The sequence below is a fragment of the Catharus ustulatus genome, chromosome 8, assembly GCF_009819885.2.
Source record: "Catharus ustulatus isolate bCatUst1 chromosome 8, bCatUst1.pri.v2, whole genome shotgun sequence".
NCBI lineage: Eukaryota > Metazoa > Chordata > Aves > Passeriformes > Turdidae > Catharus > Catharus ustulatus.
Window position 1 is genome coordinate 35,302,491 of NC_046228.1, and position 19,125 is coordinate 35,321,615.

General features: G+C 44.9%; 2 protein-coding genes across 5 annotated transcripts in view; one reads left to right on the top strand and one right to left on the bottom strand.

Moving 5' to 3' along the window:
* CTNNA3 (catenin alpha 3) overlaps nt 1–19,125 on the top strand; it is a 413,367-nt gene that overhangs the window by 97,983 nt on the left and 296,259 nt on the right. The window lies entirely within an intron of this gene.
* LRRTM3 (leucine rich repeat transmembrane neuronal 3) overlaps nt 1,592–19,125 on the bottom strand; it is an 81,032-nt gene continuing 63,498 nt past the window's right edge. For 2 of the 3 annotated variants that reach the window (XM_033066157.1, XM_033066156.2), the window contains one exon: nt 1,592–3,104. In XM_033066157.1, coding sequence (XP_032922048.1) covers nt 2,913–3,104 — 192 coding nt within the window. In that variant the 3' untranslated portion in view covers nt 1,592–2,912. The remainder of the gene's footprint in view (nt 3,105–19,125) is intronic. The other variant, XM_033066158.1, reaches the window with a different exon arrangement.

Sequence of the window (19,125 nt, forward strand, 5' to 3'; positions counted from 1 at the left end):
GTCTCTCAGTCTGTATTTTGCAAGCATAATGACTTCCCCCAGCCTTTTCTTGGTGAAAGGACCTGCCAGGGTCTGGGGGTGTCACTTAACTGAGACAGAGGTGGATGCCTTTGGCGGCTTCTGCTCCTGGTGCGTGACTCCTTAATAAATATTTGAACCACAGACTCCTTTCTTCTTGCTAACTGAGCTAGAGGGCTGGGGCTGGGTTAGGGATACTGTTTTGTTTTGTTTTGTTTTATCCATGGAAGCAAAGCATTTACTGTTCCTGTGCAGCCACAGTCAGAACACAGCTGGCAACAATCTGTTAGAGGGTAAGGTCGGAATTCAGGAGTGAGTCTTTTTCTGGGTTAGTCCAGCCTAGGGTTTTTCATGATGAGGATCTTTTAGAGGAGGTACCTACCTGCCATCTAGCCTTCCTGAAGACATCCATCTTACTGAGAATTACAAGTTTCAGGCTGATGTAGTCCAAAAAAATGGGTATCCAGTGAATATTTACAGAAAGGCATGTTTTAACAGACTGGGATTGGGGTGAACACACACCCCTGCTGCTCTGGGCCCTGGGATGTTGGATCCATCCTGTAGAGCACTGGAGTGGCTTGCTGGGGTTACAGGGAGCCTGGGAAGTGATTGTGAGAGCATGAGGAATCTGTCAGGGACTAATTCTGTCACTGCTTCTGCTGTTCATGCTGTGGGTCTGGAGCTGGGAGATTCATGACTGAAGAGGAGAAAAGGGGAAATGTTGGTGTGTGTGTATCTCCCCAGTTGTGCCTCTTGAAGCAGATACATAAAAAACCTGTTGTGTGTCAGCATAAGAAAGTACTTCTCATGTTCCCCAGTCTGAAGTCACTGGTGTCCAGCACTGGGACTGCTCATGGTGTGCAGTTCTCCAGGAACAGGAACCACAAGGGACCTTGGAACACCTGGGCATTTTGAGTAGCTCTGGTAGTGCCAGGACCTTGTTCATATACCACAAATACTTGAGGGCAGTGGGTGGGAGTACAGAATAAGAAGGACAGAGTAGGAACAACTGAAATGACATTTTGGGAGGGTGGCATTTGCTCCTTCCACCTCAGGCCTGCTCCAATAGCCAGAATGCCAAAACATTAAAGCTGAAAACCAGCTGTGGAGTGATTCACAGGATTTTCTCTGGAGCCACTGGGCTCCAGAGTGATTTTTGCATGTTTGATGGCAGTGAACAATTAGCAAAATGTATTTTCAAACTATGTGTTCAAAGGAAAATTCCAGCACTGTGGAAGGTGACCACAAATTCAAGAACCAGTGTAGTGAAGAAATACATAACTGAAGTGTGCAGGTTTAAGAGGTGTCTTAAAAAGACAATGTTTTGAAGAGGAAATAATTTATGCAAAATGTGTTACAAAATCTAAATGCTAATAAATAAGCAGTACAAGTACTCTCTGTTGGCACTTTGTTTCCACTTAACAGGTACTGAATGCAGATTGATTACCAATTTTTGAAGTTAATTTTCATTCTATTCACCTTGTTTTGTACAGTTGCCCTGTAATTTTAAAATTCAGTTTTTTACTTTGAAACTACATAAAAATATGGTGGGATAAAGATCCAGAAAAATAGATTTGTGGTTATATAATTTCTCTTTATTATAAAAAAGTTGCTTCACCATATGAAACTTGTTTTTTCCTATATTTTGGAAGGCTCGTGTTCCCATTTTGTTTTTCACAGAGTCAACGTGATATAATGTCTTCCTAATTTCTGTAATCTATTATGATTACAGGGTAGTGTGTAGTGGTATAAAAAGTTACTCTCATACAGTATTGAGAAATCTCGAAGATTTAAGACCAAAGAATGGGATATAGGAATGCTTCAATCCAGATATTAAATGAGAGACAAATAAGCAATGTAGTAATTGTTAAAGACTTAATACTACATTAATTTCTCTTTTCTTTAAAGGCTTGGTTCTTTTCCGTTGTTTGCTTTATCATAATGTTAAAGGATTGTAAACTTTTACCATTTGTTCCAAATTACTCAATATTTTAGCAAGGGGATGTTTCTTTTGAGTAACATTTTGCATTCTAGGAGCTGTATAAGGACTTGTTTTTGGACCCCTTTGTCTTCAAGCAGGAATAAAAATGCCTGATTTGGCAGACTCTCACAGCAGATATTGTAGCTGCCTGTTGAAGTCTCCTGCCCTGTATTGCCTTGCAGAACAGTGAGACTTGATAAAATATCATCAGCCTTGACTAACAGTTGCATAACCAAGCTTTGTTTTTAAAAATCAGGCTGTATTTCAAGGCAACAAGTAAATTTGAGGAGAATTAAATATTTTTTTTTAAATTTTTCATTTCTAGGAAAACTTGGCTATATACTTCAATAATTTCTTAGAAGTTTGATTAGTTAAACCCTCCCTCTGGAACCAGTAGATAAAATTCTACACATTAAACACAGTAAAAATGGTGCATATTCTGCAAAGGACAGAATTTTAGATTAAAGTTGTGTGGGCACAAAAGCAGTAACAAAATGATCCCTACAAAACAGAGTAACTTAATAACACGAGAAATAACTTTTGTTAATTTGAAGCTTTAGAAACTGAAGCTTGTAAAGTAAGATGTAATTAAATTATGGTACTGTACATACCAGTTGTTCTCGGTAATTGAAACTTTACAATATGAAAAATACATTACATCTGTACAGTTTATACAGGTAGGTAGGATGAGTTTTGAAAAAGATTCACTTCAAGGGTCATACTCTGAAGTCAAAAAAATACTGCACAACTGAACTAATTACAAATTGTAGACTGGAAACAATTAATCTTTGTGATTCGCTTTTAATTTGCACAGGGATCCCAGACTCCCCAGCAGTGTCCTCACCGGTGTCCCAAGCGCTCCCCGGGATCTGGCTGCAGCCTGTGCTGCAGGAACCCCCTGAGGCAGCAGCCCCTAGGGCAGCTGCTGGCTCCGTGCTGCCGTGGTGATTGTGCTCAGGTCCAACTCGGGCTCCAGGGCTGTCACTGTCTCCTCCTGGCCGGACTCGTAGGGCTTGTGGGCCAGCAGCTCGTGGTGCACCCCGCAGTAGCTCAGCGTGGGCTGCTCGTAGGCCAGGAACGTTGACACGTTCATGGACAGCGGGATCTAGGGCACAGCAAAGGGACAGCAGCACTCAGCAAATGACACAACCCAAGGCTTCTGCTCTGAATTGCACCTTGAGAGACCACTGTGTGCTCTCTGCATCCCTTTGCCCCCTCCTCTCCACCCATACCTTGCTCTGCTAAAACACCAGGCTGGTGTAACCCTGGCCTCCAACACCTTGCATCTTCTACCTATGAGTTTGAGAAGATTAGGATGTGCTTCAAGTTACAGTAATTTCACGACTATAAGGCGCACCCTTTTGACTAAAATTTTCCCTGGAACCCGGAAGTGCGCCTTATAGTCCGGTGCGCCTTATCTGATGGACAAAGTTCAAAAAAATTGCCTACCCGGAAGTGCGAGCTGCGAGCCAAGGGGGGAGCCGGCAGGGCCATGGCTGCCAGGTGGAGGTGGGGCGGAGCAGCGGCGGGCACGCCCCGGCCCTGTGCAGGCGGAGCCGCCCCTCCAGAGGCACGCCCGGGCCCCGTGCAAGCGGGACGGCCCCTCTAGAGGCACCCCCCGGCCCCGTGGAGGCGGAGCCGTCCCTCCAGAGGCACACCCCGGCCCCGTGCAGGTGGAGCCGCCCCTACACAGGCACGCCCCGGCCCCGTGCAGGCGGAGCCGTCCCTCCAGAGGCACGCCCCGGCCCCGTGCAGGCGGAGCCGTCCCTCCAGAGGCACACCCCGGCCCGTGCAAGCAGGACGGCCCGTCCAGAGGCACCCCCCGGGCCCCGTGCAGGCGGAGCCGTCCCTCCAGAGGCACGCCCGGGCCCCGTGCAAGCGGGACTGCGCGTCCAGAGGCACCCCCCGGCCCCGTGCAGGCGGAGCCGCCCGTCCAGAGGCACGCCCCGGCCCCGTGCAGGCGGGACGGCCCCTCTAGAAGCACCCCCTGGCCCCATGCAGGCGAAGCCGCCCGTCCAGAGGCAACCCCCGGCCCCGTGGAGGCGGAGCCGTCCCTCCAGAGGCACACCCCGGCCCCATGCAAGCGGGACGGCCCCTCTAGAGGCACCCCCCGGCCCCGTGCAAGCGGGACGGCCCGTCCAGAGGCACCCCCCGGCCCCGTGGAGGCGGAGCCGCCCCTCCAGAGGCACGCCCTGGCCCCGTGCAGGCAGAGACGCCCCTCCACAGGCACGCCCCGGCCCCGTGCAGGCGGAGCCGCCCCTACACAGGCACGCCCCGGCCCCGTGCAGGCGGAGCCGCCCCTACAGAGGCACGCCCCGGCCCCGTGCAGGCGGAGCCGTCCCTCCAGAGGCACGCCCCGGCCCCGTGCAGGCGGAGCCGTCCCTCCAGAGGCACGCCCAGGCCCCGTGCAGGCGAAGCCGCGCGTCCAGAGGCACCCCCCGGCCCCGTGCAGGCAGAGCCGCCCCTCCACAGGCACGCCCCAGCCCCGTGGAGGTGGAGCCACCCCTCCACAGGCACCCCCTGGCCCCGTGGAGGCGGAGCCGCCCCTCCACAGGCACCCCCTGGCCCCGTGGAGGCGGCACGGCCCCTACAGAGGCACGCCCGGGCCTCGTGGAGGCAGAGCCGCCCCTCCACAGGCACCCACCGGCCCCGTGGAGGCGGAGTCGCCCCTCCACAGGCACCCACCGGCCCCGTGGAGGCGGAGCCGCCCCTCCACAGGCACCCACCGGCCCCGTGCAGGCAGCATGGAGGGGCGGCGGCCATAGCCCGGCCCCGGAGAGGCAGCGCGGAGGGGTGGCGGCCATGCCCCGGCCCCACCGCATGCAGGCGGGCCTGGGGCCCCGCGGCACCGCCCCTGCCACGTACAGGCGGGCCCGGGGGCCAATGACTGCCGGGTTGAGGCGGGGCCTCGGCCAGCAACCGCGCGGAGGGAGCTGGGGGCGGAGCCTCGCTGCAAAAAAAAAGTGCGCCCTATAGTCCGGTGCGCCTTATCTGATCTACAAAGTTGCGAATTTTGCCAACTCCCGGCGGGTGCGCCTTATAGTCCGGTGCGCCTTATGGTCGTGAAATTACTGTAAATTATCTTTAGAGTGTAATTAACCTCAGCTATAATCATTCTGACCAGGAATATTGCAAATGAAATGTAAATGCTTTTCCAAGTGAGTGGCTTGAATTTGTCAGGGGGTGTGACACCTTTGGTCTGCTTGGAAATACAGGTGAGAGGGCTCCTACTGTTGAAGTGCTTGGGGAAGGAGACCTCAGCCCTCCTGGCATTGGAACTAAACAGGGAACATCCTGTTTGTCTCATCCTTTGCAGCTTTCCTTCCTGTTTTCATTCCTTGTTGGATGTGTCTCAAAGTTTCTAGTTATGAAGAACCTCCTTTTCTTTGAAATTAATGAATAATCTAATAATACCACAGCAATTGTAATGGTTAGTTCTCATCTCTGACAGCAGTAGAGTAAAACCCAGTGCAGTGTTTAATTACCAGTGATATGGGAGCTTCTTAATGTTTGGAGTTCAGGTTCAGATGAGCATCAGAACACCCCAGCTTATCTTAGATTTACACTTCAGAAGCCTTAAAATTGCACTTTCTATTCAAGGAAGCATCTGTTCTGCAAGCTGAATTTCACTGCATAGTATTAAATTTCTGTGCACTTAGGGGGAAGTTTCAGCAACACTCTGTCTTTTCAGTCAAGAAGTGTAAAGCTCTAGATTTACTTTACATAGAAGGTGCAGCTAGAAGTTTGTACTTAAAAAAGTGTCTGGCAAACCAGAATTTAAAAAACTAAATTCTATTCAGTCCTGAAAAGAATGTATGCCAGTATTTGGAATTTTTTGTTTGTTTGTTTTTCTTCTGTTTTGTTTCTCTTTTGATCATCACTGGCAGTTGAGAAGTTACCACAGACAAAAAAGAAAGCTTTTTTAATTTGGGTCTGGTATCTCTGTAGCAATTCCAGGGATCTGCAGGAAATGGTTATTTTCTCCAACCTGCAGAAGTGTATTGACTTCTAAACAACTGGGAAGTGTCTGGGGAGGGCAACTCAGAGCTCCAGATGAATATCTTGGCAGTCAGCAAAGATGGGAAAGGTTCTTGCAGAGGCCTTACAGCATTTATTAAACTTCTGCTGTTGTGCCTGTGTTCTTATCTGATTGCTTGACCTTGGCTGAGCTTTCATAAGACATAAAATTGCATTTTTTTCTGAATGTATTGTATTTAGAATTAGAGGCAATATTTTCAGCCTAAGGATTTTGGTATTTTGTTAAATTTCAGGGACTTGGAGTGTTCAAACCTTTTGGGATGATTTCAAGACTAAGCCACAGAATCCTGAGAATGAAAACTTGGAAAATAAAAGGATAAGAGGACAGCTATAGATCTGGAATGGCTTGAGAATGTTATGATGGGAAGTTATGATAGGGCAATGGAATATTTTCCATGCAGATCACAGAAATAGAGCTGAAAAGCAAATGATCATGAAGAGGAGGGATGAAAATAAGTAAACCACACTGAAACAGGAGAATAAAGGATGGAAGCACTGGAAGTGATGGAGCTGTGATGTGTCATTCTGAAAATGTACAGAATTCCAGTGTAATGACCATGTCATACACAGAATAGGCATGGGAATGTGGTATATCAGCATATGGTCAATATGTCAGAATTTAATCTATTTCATCTACAAGTTTTGCTGTTGCCTTCAATTAACAAAAGGAGCAAACCCTTGTAATACATACCAGGGGACTCTACAGCTGCTATGGACACAAATCAAAATGAAATGCTTTGTTTGTGGCCATGGGAAGATTTTTGTTATTTCAAATGGACCTCAAAACAAACCTGATACTTCACCTTCCATCAGTTTGTCTCTGTGACTTTATTTTTTTTTTAGGGGGTCTTAGGACAGGGGTATAATGTTTTGTACTTGCATTTACATCTCCTGCCTCTATACCTTGCATTTAAGTTCTCCCTGTGATTTAGGCAGGTGTTGCATGTAACAAGTCCCTTAATTTCTCTCTAGAATGCCCTAGAGCTGCCTGTTAGCCAGTTATGAACAGAAAATACCTATCTGATTATCATCTTGTCCCTTTTGTTTCATTGTCTACTTCTTCAAGCACTCATGCAACTATAAGACGCACCCTTTTGACTAAAATTTTGATCGAAACCCGGAAGTGCGCCTTATAGTCCGGTGTGCCTTATATATGGACAAAGTTCGGAGATTTGCCAGCCCAGAAGTGCGAGCTGCGAGCCGAACCATGCCCGCCCTGAGAGCCGCACCAGCTGGCGCTGGGGGCAGGCGGGAGTGCCAGGGCCCGCGCACGGGGAGGGCGCCTGGGGCTGCGTTTAAAGGCTACACCGGTCTGTGAAAAAGGTTTGCAAAGTGAGCACCTGCCAGTAAACCCCGTGATCACACGATTCCGTTACTAATTTGTTACTTTGTTGCGCGCGGATCCTCGCTGCAAAAAAAAAAGTGCACCTTATAGTCCGGTACGCCTTATAGTCGTGAAATTACTGTACTTAAAACTGTTGTGCTGTGAAACAAGGGAGATACTTAACTTCTGTTAAAGGAGCAGCTAAATCTCTTACAGCCAATTTGTCCTGGTCATGGATTTAGAGTGTACATCCTTCTGACTCCCTACCAAGAAGAAATTCAGCTGTGAGGGTAAAGTTACCAGAAGTTACTTTTTGTGGTAATTTGCTTACACCATGAGGAGGCCACACTGTAAGGCAGTGAGTGCCTGGGGTTGGATTGTTGTCCCTTGAAGGTGCTGAAAAAAGATGCTGCAGCAGTCTCTAGTCATTCTAAAAGAACTCAATTTTCTTCCAGACTTCTCAATTCTTAGGTGCTCTTTGGTGTTTACACATTTCCACCTTTCCAAGTCCAAATTCTGAAGGCCTGGTAAGGGGCAGTGCATTGTTGATCAGCTGGTGAGAATTTCATGAGAGATCCCAAGGACAGGTATCAGCTCAGCCAATTTTCCTTAGCAGTGGCACTGAGGAGTTCAGTGCAAAGGGAAGGATTTTTTCCAGGCTTTTTCCTGCTTCTCTCAAACTCATTTTCTACTCAGTTCAGGCTGTAATTAAAAACCTACTAGAAGTGTAAGCAGCAAGAATAGCTTTCACTGAACAGCAAAATTGTTCTTCACACAAATGTTAATGCCCTCTTGGTGAAGGGGAATTGTGTTTTCTTTTCAAAGGGCACACCTGTCCAGATGTAGGAATCAGTGAGGAACTCTTGTTTTTCTGCTACAGAGTTGTGGAATGTTTCTTGTGTCCTGCTTGGCTTTGGCAGTTTTTCTATTCTAACATGTTCTTCTGTGCTTAACTTAGGCTCCCACATTGTGAGAAACAATGCAGCTGAATCCACGCAGGTGTTTTGTGCCCAACCTTCACTGCTGTGTCAGACTAAAAGGCACATTCCTGGTAGAGAAGGACCAGAGTGAGGAAGCAAAGGGCAGGTGAGGAGCCTGAAATACTTTAAAATCTTTTAAACCATCTTTGAGTCACTCTCAAGGGGAGGACCCATTGTCTCCATGGCAGTATAAACAAAATAATCCCTTCCTGAAGTAGCTGCTGTATCTGGACTTCAGTTGTTTCAGTGGCTGAATGCACTAGGCTTATGTTGATACTAAAAAATATCTTTACCAAGTGCATGATTAGAATTGTAGTCCATCTGTAATAGTAATATTTCCTGCCAGTGAGCATTCAACCACTGATAGGTTCCATGGGAAAAACGGACTTTTTTTTGATTTGTTATGTCAATGTAGATTTGATATCTTAAAGTAGAAGGGATTGAAAAAAAAATTAAACAATGTGCACATACTAATTTTGACAGTCACCTTTACCAGGTTTTGAAATTCCAGAGTGAACAGGTGCTAACAGCTGCTAAGCCCTTTCTTCTTAATTTTAAGAAGGTGATAAGGTAGAGGAGAAATCAGAAGGGAGAGGGTTTTGTATTTCACTGATTCAGTTCACTGTGGTTCAGGCTAAGACATAATGAGCCGTGTTTTCCTAGTTGCTGGACATTTTGTCTTGCATGTTGTAAATTTTGTAAAATTTGAACAGGCTGATATTTACTGAAGATCTTTCCTTCCTGCAAAGAATGTGACATTTGTAAGGCGAGAACAACTTGTGTCTTGATTAGCTCTAATTGCGTGCTTGACTCTGGAAGGAGTACGTGTTGCATTTTTCCAGTCAGACACTTCTGCTTGCTAATAATGTTAGAAAAATGAGCAAGTTATAAATACTGTTCTGCCTGACTAACTAAATATCTCCTTTCCTTTTAAAAATTTTTTTCTTATTTTTTTCCTGTGTGGATTCCTTTGGTTTTGTGTTTTTTTTTTTTAAATTGGTTGGTCTGGTTTTGTTTTGTTTTGTTTTTAATTTGAACAGTCTGCAGTTTTGGATTTTTGTTTCTTTTTAATAGCAGTCCTTCAAGTTCTAATGTAGTAAAGTGAATTAAGGAAGTAGGTATGAGAGTCTGTGACTAAATAAAAATTAATCCATCCAATTTCTTGAAATATGCTTCATAATATTTAATAGAGGTGTACATTATCTGAAAGTAGCTCTAAAATGTTATTTAATTAGATCGGTATCTAACTGAGCACTAACCTTTTTAGGCTTCTCATTTGTTTTTCATTTGTATGCAAAACTTGGTGTTTATTAGATAGGCTCAGAAGGCATAATTACCAAGGTACCATTTAAAAACAACAGTGCTGAACTCTGTGGGACTAAAAGTGAATCAGCACAGATAACAGCTTTTACTTTAGATGCTGGATAAATGATGGACTCAAATGAAAGTATTGCCTAGCAAGCTTTTGTTGCATGCAGAAAAAAGGAGCTATCTTTTGTTTAGGTTTGTTGGAGCTTGGAGAACCTGAGCATCATACTGTCTCTTAGTTATAATTCTCTGTTTAGCAATCAACAGATTATCTTAAAATATGAGGGAATTGTATGAATGAAAGCACATTAAAAAAAGGCACCTTTGAAGAGTGAATTTGTAGAGATGTCTCAGAGAATGTGTGTTTAAGCTATAATTGTAGGTAATGTGTGTATATTGTACTTGCACACTTGCTAAGTCATGTGGGTCAGTGCACCCCCCTCCCTTCTCCCCTGAAAGTTCTAGAATGCCAAGAAAACCAGTGAAATGAATTGGATTTACATGATAGATTTGTTTCATGGTTAGGGGAGGTCTGTCTCCCTTAAGTCAAAACCTCTTGTATCACAAAGTAGAACAAACAGTGAATTAAATTTCTTCTAAACTTGTCCAAGCCAGGCTTAGTTGAGCATCAGGGTGCCTTGTTCAGTTAAAGAGCCTGGGGCCTGGTCATGCAGCATTCCACAAACCCAGGGGCACACTTGGTGTTTTGGAGAGCAAGGTCTGTGCAGGGTAATCAGCAATAATGAGCAAAATCCTCTGAAGACTGCCAGGTGCAATATCCAGTCATTTCCAACATCAACTGCAGTTATCTTCACAGATTTTTATTAATTGTTCAATTGGTTGATAGTTGAACTTTTTGGGCCATTGGTAGGCTCTAAGTAGAATTATTTGTATTCCTCAGAGGATGGGTTCACATGCCTTGGGTAGACTTCTGTAGAGTGCAATTAATATGATCTTATTTTCTTCTCTAATTATTTTAATGTAACAGGCAATTTTCATATCCCCTAAGTACTGTAGCAGGCAATCTCATTACTTTTCATCAGGCTTGTTTACAGAGAAATAAAGCAGCAGCAGAATAAACAACACTGAACGAACCAGAAGCTGAAGTATTACCTACTCTGAGTGTTCAGAACCACAACTCAAACTCCACAGATCATGAGTTTACCCTTAGAAAAGGAAGGTGTTTTTACTGATACAATCTGTAGCTGGTTCTTCACTTTTCAGTGTGTGGACAGTTTATGTATCGCACTATGAAGGCTAAGTTCTAAATTTAGTGCAAATTTATCAAGGAACCTGATAAACTGATGATGTTGACATCTTCCTTTTAACACTGTGCCCTTTCTCTCTCTTACCTTCCAGATCTTAACCTTTCTCACTTGCTTTGTTTTAGAGTTTTCCCTCTATTTCTGTCTTGGGAAGGAAGAATCCTTCTTATTACTGGCCATATTAATGATTTGTGTAAGCTCTCCATTTTCCAGTTTCATGTTGGCTGCCATTAGTCTGTTATCTCATCCACCTTTGTTGTTCTTTGCAGTCCATGTCTCTTTGGCTGCTTTTCACTGAGATGCCCTAATACTCTCTTCCCTTAAGTGCTATGTCCCAAAATAGGCTTTCAGATACAGGGGAGTCTGGTGGTGCTGAGACAAACAGTGAAACCACACTGTGTGGTTCTGAATTTTGAGTGTTAGTTGTCAGCCCTGGGTACTGAAACAGTTCTACTGCTGCAGGGACTGTGGTTGTGGCTCAGGGCTGTCCAAAGGCTGCTCCTGCCAAGTGCTGCATGAACCCTGGCTTGCCTCATGCAATGAGCTGATGACACCTGAATGTTTGGATAAATTGGATTTCTCTAGGATATCATAAGCCAGGGCCACAAGATTTATAGATCTGGAGGGAAGAGCGACTTGTGTCTGAGAGCAAGGCAGAGGCCTTGTTTACTCTGCTAGCTTGATTTTCCCAAAATTAAGTGTGTAGAAACTGAGTTGAAGACAAGCTATATATTTAATTTGAATTCTGTATTACTAGTATCTTGAGATTAAAAAAAAAACACCACAAAAACAAACCAAAAAAGTATTTTTGATATTTTTCTTCTGATTTTTCTGGAGGACAGATCTTCCTGTCACATCTGCAGCTGACAGAATGCTGTCCACAGTGTTGTGGTAGCTGAAGGCACAGCACTGGCTCAGCAGAGGTGTGCTGGCAAAGCCCCTCCTGCAGATGCAGCTATGGTTAATTTTATTAGCTTGGTGTGTCAGGCAGGACGTTCTTCAGCCAGGGGCTGCAGTCACATTGTTCTGCTGCCATTGCAGCACTCCCAGCTGCCTGCCAGGGCATTTCAGGCATTCAGTGGTCAGTGATACAGCATCCGGGACATACCCATGGGATCTTAGGAAGTGTGTGAGAAGGGTTTAAATGCACAAATAATACCATTCCCCCCATCCCTTAGCTCCCTTTCTCTGTGTCCTGCTGCATTTCATGGTCCTGTGCTGAGCCAAGCACACCTTGAGCTGTCTGGTGTGTGCAGATCATGTAAAAGACACCATCAAAGTGCCTCTTAGGGCACAGGAAACTGCTCATGAGCAATGAGGATGTAATCATGGGGGTTTGATTTCTGTCCCAGGAGTGTTGCAGTAGAAACTCCTCTTCCCATTTCAAACAATTTGTTTCTGTAGAGTGGTGTCGCGTTGTGCACAGTGTACAGTAATTTCACGACTATAAGGCGCACGCTTTTGACTAAAATTTTCCCCTGACCCCGGAAGTGCGCCTTATAGTCCAGTGCGCCTTATATGATGTACAAAGTTCGGAAATTTGCCTACCCGGGAGTGAGAGCTGCGAGCTGCGGAGGTAGCCGGCAGGGCCATGGCTGCCAGGTGGAGGTGGGGTGGTGCCCTGGCAGGCATAGCCCAACCCCGTGGAGGCGGCACGGAGGGGCGGCGGGCACAACCCGGCCCCGGGGAGGCGGCACGGAGCAACGTCGGGCATGCCCCGGCCCCGCTGGGTACAGGTGGGCCTGGGGGCCCAAGGCACTGCCCCTGCCAGGTACAGGTGGGCCCAGGGGCCCATGGCTGCCAGGCTGAGGTGGGGCCTCAGCCAGCAACCACGCAGGGGAGCTGGGGGTGGAGCCTCGCTGCAAAAAAAAAAGTGCGCCCTATAGTCCGGTGCGCCTTATATGATCTACAAAGTTGCGCATTTTGCCGACTCCCGGGGGATGCGCCTTATAGTCCGGTGCGCCTTATGGTCGTGAAATTACTGTACTCAAATTATTGAAAAATCCAACATTCACAACCTGCATCAGCCTAAAATGTGAGTACAGTAATTTCGCAATTATAAGCTGCACCATTTTGACTAAAATTTTGCTCCCAAACCGGAAGTGCGGCTTACGTTTAGGAGCGGCTTATATATGAACAAATTTTGGAAATTTCCCAACCTGGAAGTCTGAGCCAGCAGCAGCCCCGAGCCAAGGTGGAGCCTGCCCAGCCTCAGGCGGTGGCGGGGCAGCGACGGTGCAGCGGCAGCACTGCCCAGCCCCGGGGGACGCGGCAGCAGCACCGGCTGGGCACACCCCTCTCCCTCCTCCTGGCGTCACTGGCCAGGGACGCCCCTCTCCCTCTTCCCAGCGGCACCGACTGGACATGCCGCTCCCCTGCCTCCCGGTGGCAGCAGCCAGTGGGGCTGGGGCTGCTCCCTGGCGGCCACCCCGAGCAGGCCCGAGCCAGTAAACCCCGTGATCCCGCGATTCTGTTACTATTGGGCAACTTTGTGAAAGTTGCACATGGATCCTCGCTGTGAACGAAAGTGCAGTTTACAATCCAGTGCAGCTTATTTATGGAGGAAAAATGAAACATTGCTGACACCCCGGAAGTGTGGCTTGTAATTGTAAAATTAATGTAATATTATTCCAGTGACTAAACCAGGTCTACTTGTCCTCCACAGAGATGGAAAGCCTATGCTGAGACTGCTTTAATCCACTGGCTGATTTTTATGCTCTCAAGGTCCCTTGAAGTACCTGAATCAAATCCAGATGTGCTCCACATGCTGAGTTTTTCATGTAAATCTGAAGGATACAGACAGATTCCCTTGGGATTTAATAATTTGCTAAAACTAAAATGGTTTGTTTACTGCAGGAGTGTTTTCCATTTGAAATCTATTTTGCACTGTGTAATGCAGCTGTTCTCATTGAAAATGTAACACATACTGCACAGAATTCCAGGTTTTCTTAGCACTTTTTTATCCTTCCTTCCTTTGTTCTGTGACATGGGTTTCTGTTGCTCAAAGAGGAGTGGATGATAATCTCTTCAAAGAATAATTAAAATAGGCAAAAGATCAATTTTCCATATTGCTACCATTGCACTTTGGTTGAATAACTAGCACATTGATATTTTCCAATTGTTGGAACAAGAGCATTTTCATATCTCTTAAAAAACTCCTTTGAATGATACCAAAATGCTACTGCAGTTTTGGCAGAGGTTCTCCTGGAATCAAGCCCTCATTCTTTGTTAGTGGTAGGAGAAATGATATGTTCACACAGAGGGAAGAGACTTCCTAAGGGGTATTAGGAGAAACAACTCAAAACACAGAAGAATTTAAACCAAAAATTTCTAACTGAAAATTTTTAAAATTAATAGAGAAGAATATATCTAAAAGAAAAGTGAAATTTGCATTTAATGTTTAAATGAAATACTGCTTTATCAGACTTGGTTCTTGGACTTTACCATGGAATGAGCAGGGTTCGTTTTGTCTATTTCTGTAGAATGATATTTTTATATATTATTTATTTATTTCTGCAGAATAGGATAATTTCATAAAACTCTTCTGAGTGAAGTATTTCTGATTACATTACTGAATGGCTCTGTGTAATTATTTAAGTAAATTAAAGCAAGATGTTGGTTAAAAATTGAATGATGCTACAACAGAAGACTAATACCAGATACAGCTCGAAAAGCAAGAGCAGGGCTTAATATAATTTATAAATTTCAAGGATGGGGAGCATGGGGTATATTGATCATTCGGTTCTTAGTAAAGGTTCTTAATAAGACTACTGAATATACCTGACTGATAAACAATTATTTTCTGATGTGACAGTAGTAATAATAGATTGTTTCTTTTCCTTAACCATTACATCCTCTACATACATTGTTTGATATTTATGCTAATGAAAAAAAGTTCTTTTTAAAACGTTCTTCCCTCTTCGAGTGGCCTTCCTATTATATTTTATCAGTGTGTAATTCTTGAGGGGAAAACTTCCCAAGTATATGTTAGACTTTTTTATTTCTAAGACGTATTACTATTAAAATATTTCTATCATGCATATTAGTGCACTGCTGCTGTGACATTTGTGTGCACTCAGGCTGGCTGTTTATGTATTGAATTGTCCAAAACAAAACAACTCTTCAATTTAGGAGTACAAATGTTTCAGGGTAGGAAAGCATTACTTGGGCAATTTAGTAATGAAATAATTTCAAGAAATCCTGAGCAGTGAAGGAAAGGCACACTGGCTGGGATATTTCTTTAGAGCCATCCAGCTACATGCAGTCCCTTTGATCTTTGCTAGAACCCATACAAATATATTTATTTTCTCACTTCAGCTGTGCAGGGAGCAATCCAAACCCATTGCTACATGGCTACTTTGGGTCAGCATGTTTCCTTCAGGTCAAAATAAAATAAAAATTGCTGTGAGATAAAAGAAGCTGCTTGGGTATTTCTGGTACTGTGAGTAGGCAGAGGATGGCTCTCTTCATGCAGCCTGAGATGTTAAACATTATTAAACCCCCTGTGTCTAGCAAGAGCCTACAGGACTTTGGGGTACCCAAAATGGGTGGGGAACAGCACTGTCAATGCTTCCTGCACCTCTGCTCTGGAGAAGAAGAATGGAGTCTGAATACTTCTGAAAGGAATTACAGTAGTACAGACAGTGTAGTAAATACATTGGGTTTATGTCATTCTGTAGAGAAACTTCCCCAGAATTTACAAGACAGGATGTGTTTCTGTTCAGAGGGTTTATCTGCTCTTTGAACAAGTGAGGGAATTCTGTGGAAAACAGGACAAACCTGGAGGGCTCAAGAGCCAGGCCCAGCTGTGTGCAAGGAGAAAGGAGGTGCAGGAGCACTGGATGTTCCTCCTGCATGGCCTGGGTTGGTGTTTCCTGCCTGCAGGTGCAAGATGGGAAAATCTGTGCTTGTGATAAAGAATTTCCCTCTGTGTTGGCGAAGGATCAGATCATGTGTGAGCCCCCCGTGTTAATGGGTCTGTGCATGTTAAAGATAATGAAATAGTGCTGCTTTGCAAAATGAGGAGAGATTCAGACTCTGAGGTCTCATGCTCCACTTTCACCAGCACTAGGCAGATCCTGATGATAAAACATGAACTTCCACTTAGATGGAAATTCAAGAATCTGAGAGATGTTGGCGCAAATTATAATGAAAAAAACAATTAAGTACTTTTGAAATTTTTGACGTATTTTCATTTTGAATTAGAATATTTTGTTCTAACTGGTTTTTGAAACACACACTGTGTTAGTAATTAGACCTTCAACAATATGTATTATCAAAATTGATTTTTGAAATGTTGATTAAATCTGTAATATGGCAATAGTGTATCAAAATAGTAATGAGAACATTGTAGTCTAATCCAAATGTTCCAGACTTTTTAGTGAGATATTGTGTATATATTTTTCTTTTCTAAATTAATTTCGTTAATTGCAATTTGCTCTTGAAAAAAATCCATCCATGCGGTTTTGACCAATTCTGAGTACCCTGAGAATAATTTCAAGGATTGCTTCCTTTGCTTAGGCCCGACCTTGCCATTAGCAGGATGGTGGTCACAAAGTGCCATCACATCTGTTCTCAGACGTTAAACACAGACTAAAAAGGTAATCTAGCAACAACAGATGGGTTAGCAACAGTGCCAGTGCAATACTTGATGGCTGTTAGTAATTAAATGACTTAATTAAGTTGTCAGGACAGAATGCAGATAATCCCTATGTCAGTTGTTTGTTATCATCTGGCTGCTTGGGCAGATCAGTGTCTGGTGTGTGTCATGCACCAGGATGTGGTGTGGGCCCCTTGTTTTACCTTCCAATTTCCTGAGGCATTTCTGCAATATAGCAACCAAAAATCAGGTGCAGACTCTGACTTGTCCCATAGGCCCAGGGTTTCTGGTGGCACCTGCAGAGTGTCAGGAGTTTCAAGGCAGGAGTGGCTGTGAGCAGAGTGAGACTGCAATCATCAACTCTGTTTGAATGCCTGATAGCCATAAAGCATCTTTGTGTAAAACTTTGACCACAAAATTTGTGTGAGAATGACTGAAGTAAAATTAATTTCTAGTACAGCTTTTTCAAAATCTGGTTTTGTGTGGTTTAATATGCACAGCAGGTGGGCTGAAAAATCTCACCAAATTTCACAATCAGATGTCAAACAGAGGTCACATCTAATTTACAAACCTATTTTTTAAATGTTTGGGCAGAAGTTCTTCAGGGGGATTTTAGAATAAGAGAGATACTGAATAGAATTTTATGTGACAGAGATGTTTTCTGTCTTTTAAAATAATAGTTTACTATTTATCATTTTGTTCCTTTTGGTAATGTGCTTTGCCCATTAAAAATAGATGAACAGAGAACTATTCAGCTGAGCTACCCAAAGATGCAGGTGGCTGGTGCAGAAATCTGCCAGTCTCAAATTTATATAGGAAAATTCCCTGTGAAAGACTTTTTACCCCAAAGCTGGTGAAGTTCACTGGAAATGGGTCAGATTTATTTTCTAGCAGTGGATTTTACAGTTGTACAGAAAAAAAATTCTCCAACCTCATCAACATTATGTTCTGTAACTCCTATCTGATTTTACAAGCACAAGGGTTTATAAAAGGGAAGTTTATGAAGATTTCAGTGCTGCTGACTTCTCCCACAGTGAACCTGTGGCACTGCTCCTGAGTCAGGCAGCTGCCTTTGGTACCCCAGGAGTTCATGAGAAGACTGTGTCTCTGCAGGGGCTTGGTGTCCCGACCACACAGGATGGGCCTCACTTGGAATTTGCCTTCCACAACGTTTTTGATTGTGTCTGCACTCTGCATCTGGCATTGATAGGAAATGGGTCTGGGGAAGGCCAAGTGCTGCCCAGAAAAGATTGCTTTTGCCTAAGATTATTTGAGGACTTGGTGGAAATGTGGTATTTGGCAGGGTGTTGGAAGAGAAAGGTGATAAAATAATTATTTGAGTATCATGATTTAGGAAAGACAGCCAAATTACTGATTGTTGAAGCACTTATTTCAACTTCTATGAATTTCTGTAGTAAGAGAAGGCTGGCTTGAGAAGGAAGCTGTTATAAAGCAAATTGGCAAATAGATTGATTAATGCTGCAGTGATTGCCCCAGAAAATGCTCTTGCTTCACGGTCAGCACAAGGCAGTCCTTTGTAGTTTTCACGCCAGCTGAGCTCCCACCTTGCATTTCTTCTGCCACTGTTTTTACCCTTCAGACAGGTGTGTCAGACAGATCACAACTGAGGAGAGTGTTCCTGGCAGTACAATGCCCTGCACCAGGCTGACTCTGGATATCTGAGAGAACTGTGCAGAGTGCTGTGTGCAAGGAATTCACTGAGAACACTGTGCAAGGAATTCACTGAGAACACTGAGCAAGGAGTTCACTCTGACAGCACTCTGCAGAGTGCTGTCTGCAAGGAGGTCACTGAGAACACTGCAAGGAATTCACTCTGAGAGCACTGTGCAAAGAGGTCACTCTGAGAACCCTGTGCAAGGAGGTCACTGTCCTGGCCTGCAGAGCTCTGCCAGGGCTCTGAGCCAGTTCTGCACTGCACACTGGTATGGGGCTGTGCCTCACATCCATGGTCACATGAGCTCTGTGTGCCATGTCTGCCAGCAGCCATTGCCTTTGCTCAGCCAGGCCTGGCTTTACAGTAATTTCACGACTATAAGGCGCACCAGAATATAAGGTGCACTTCTGGGTGTCGGCAAATTTCCGAACTTTTGCCGATATATAAGGTGCACCGGACTATAAGGTGCACTTTTGTTTTGTAGCGAGGATCCACCGCCGGCTCCCCCCGTGCGGTTACTGGCCGAGGCCCCGCCTGTACCCGGCAGGGGTGGCACTGCGGGCCCCCGGGCCCCCCTGCACCCAGCAGCTGCGGGTCCCTGGGCCTGCCTCCACCCAGCAACCGCGGCCCTGCCGGCTCCCCCTGTGGCTCACAGCTCACACTTCGGGTTGGCAAATTTCCAAACTTTGTACATTATATAAGGCGCACCGGACTATAAGACACACTTCTGGGTTCGGGCCAAAATTTTAGTCAAAAGGAGGGTGTGCCTTATAGTCGTGAAATTACTGTACTTTCTCGGTTTCTGCAGTGCAGATTGTATTTCAAATCTCATAACAGGGATCCTTTGAAGTTGACTCATATAGAAATAATCACTTATGGTTTAAAAGAAAGCACAATTATGAAGAACACTGTATTCAGGGGTAAACCTTGTCTTGAT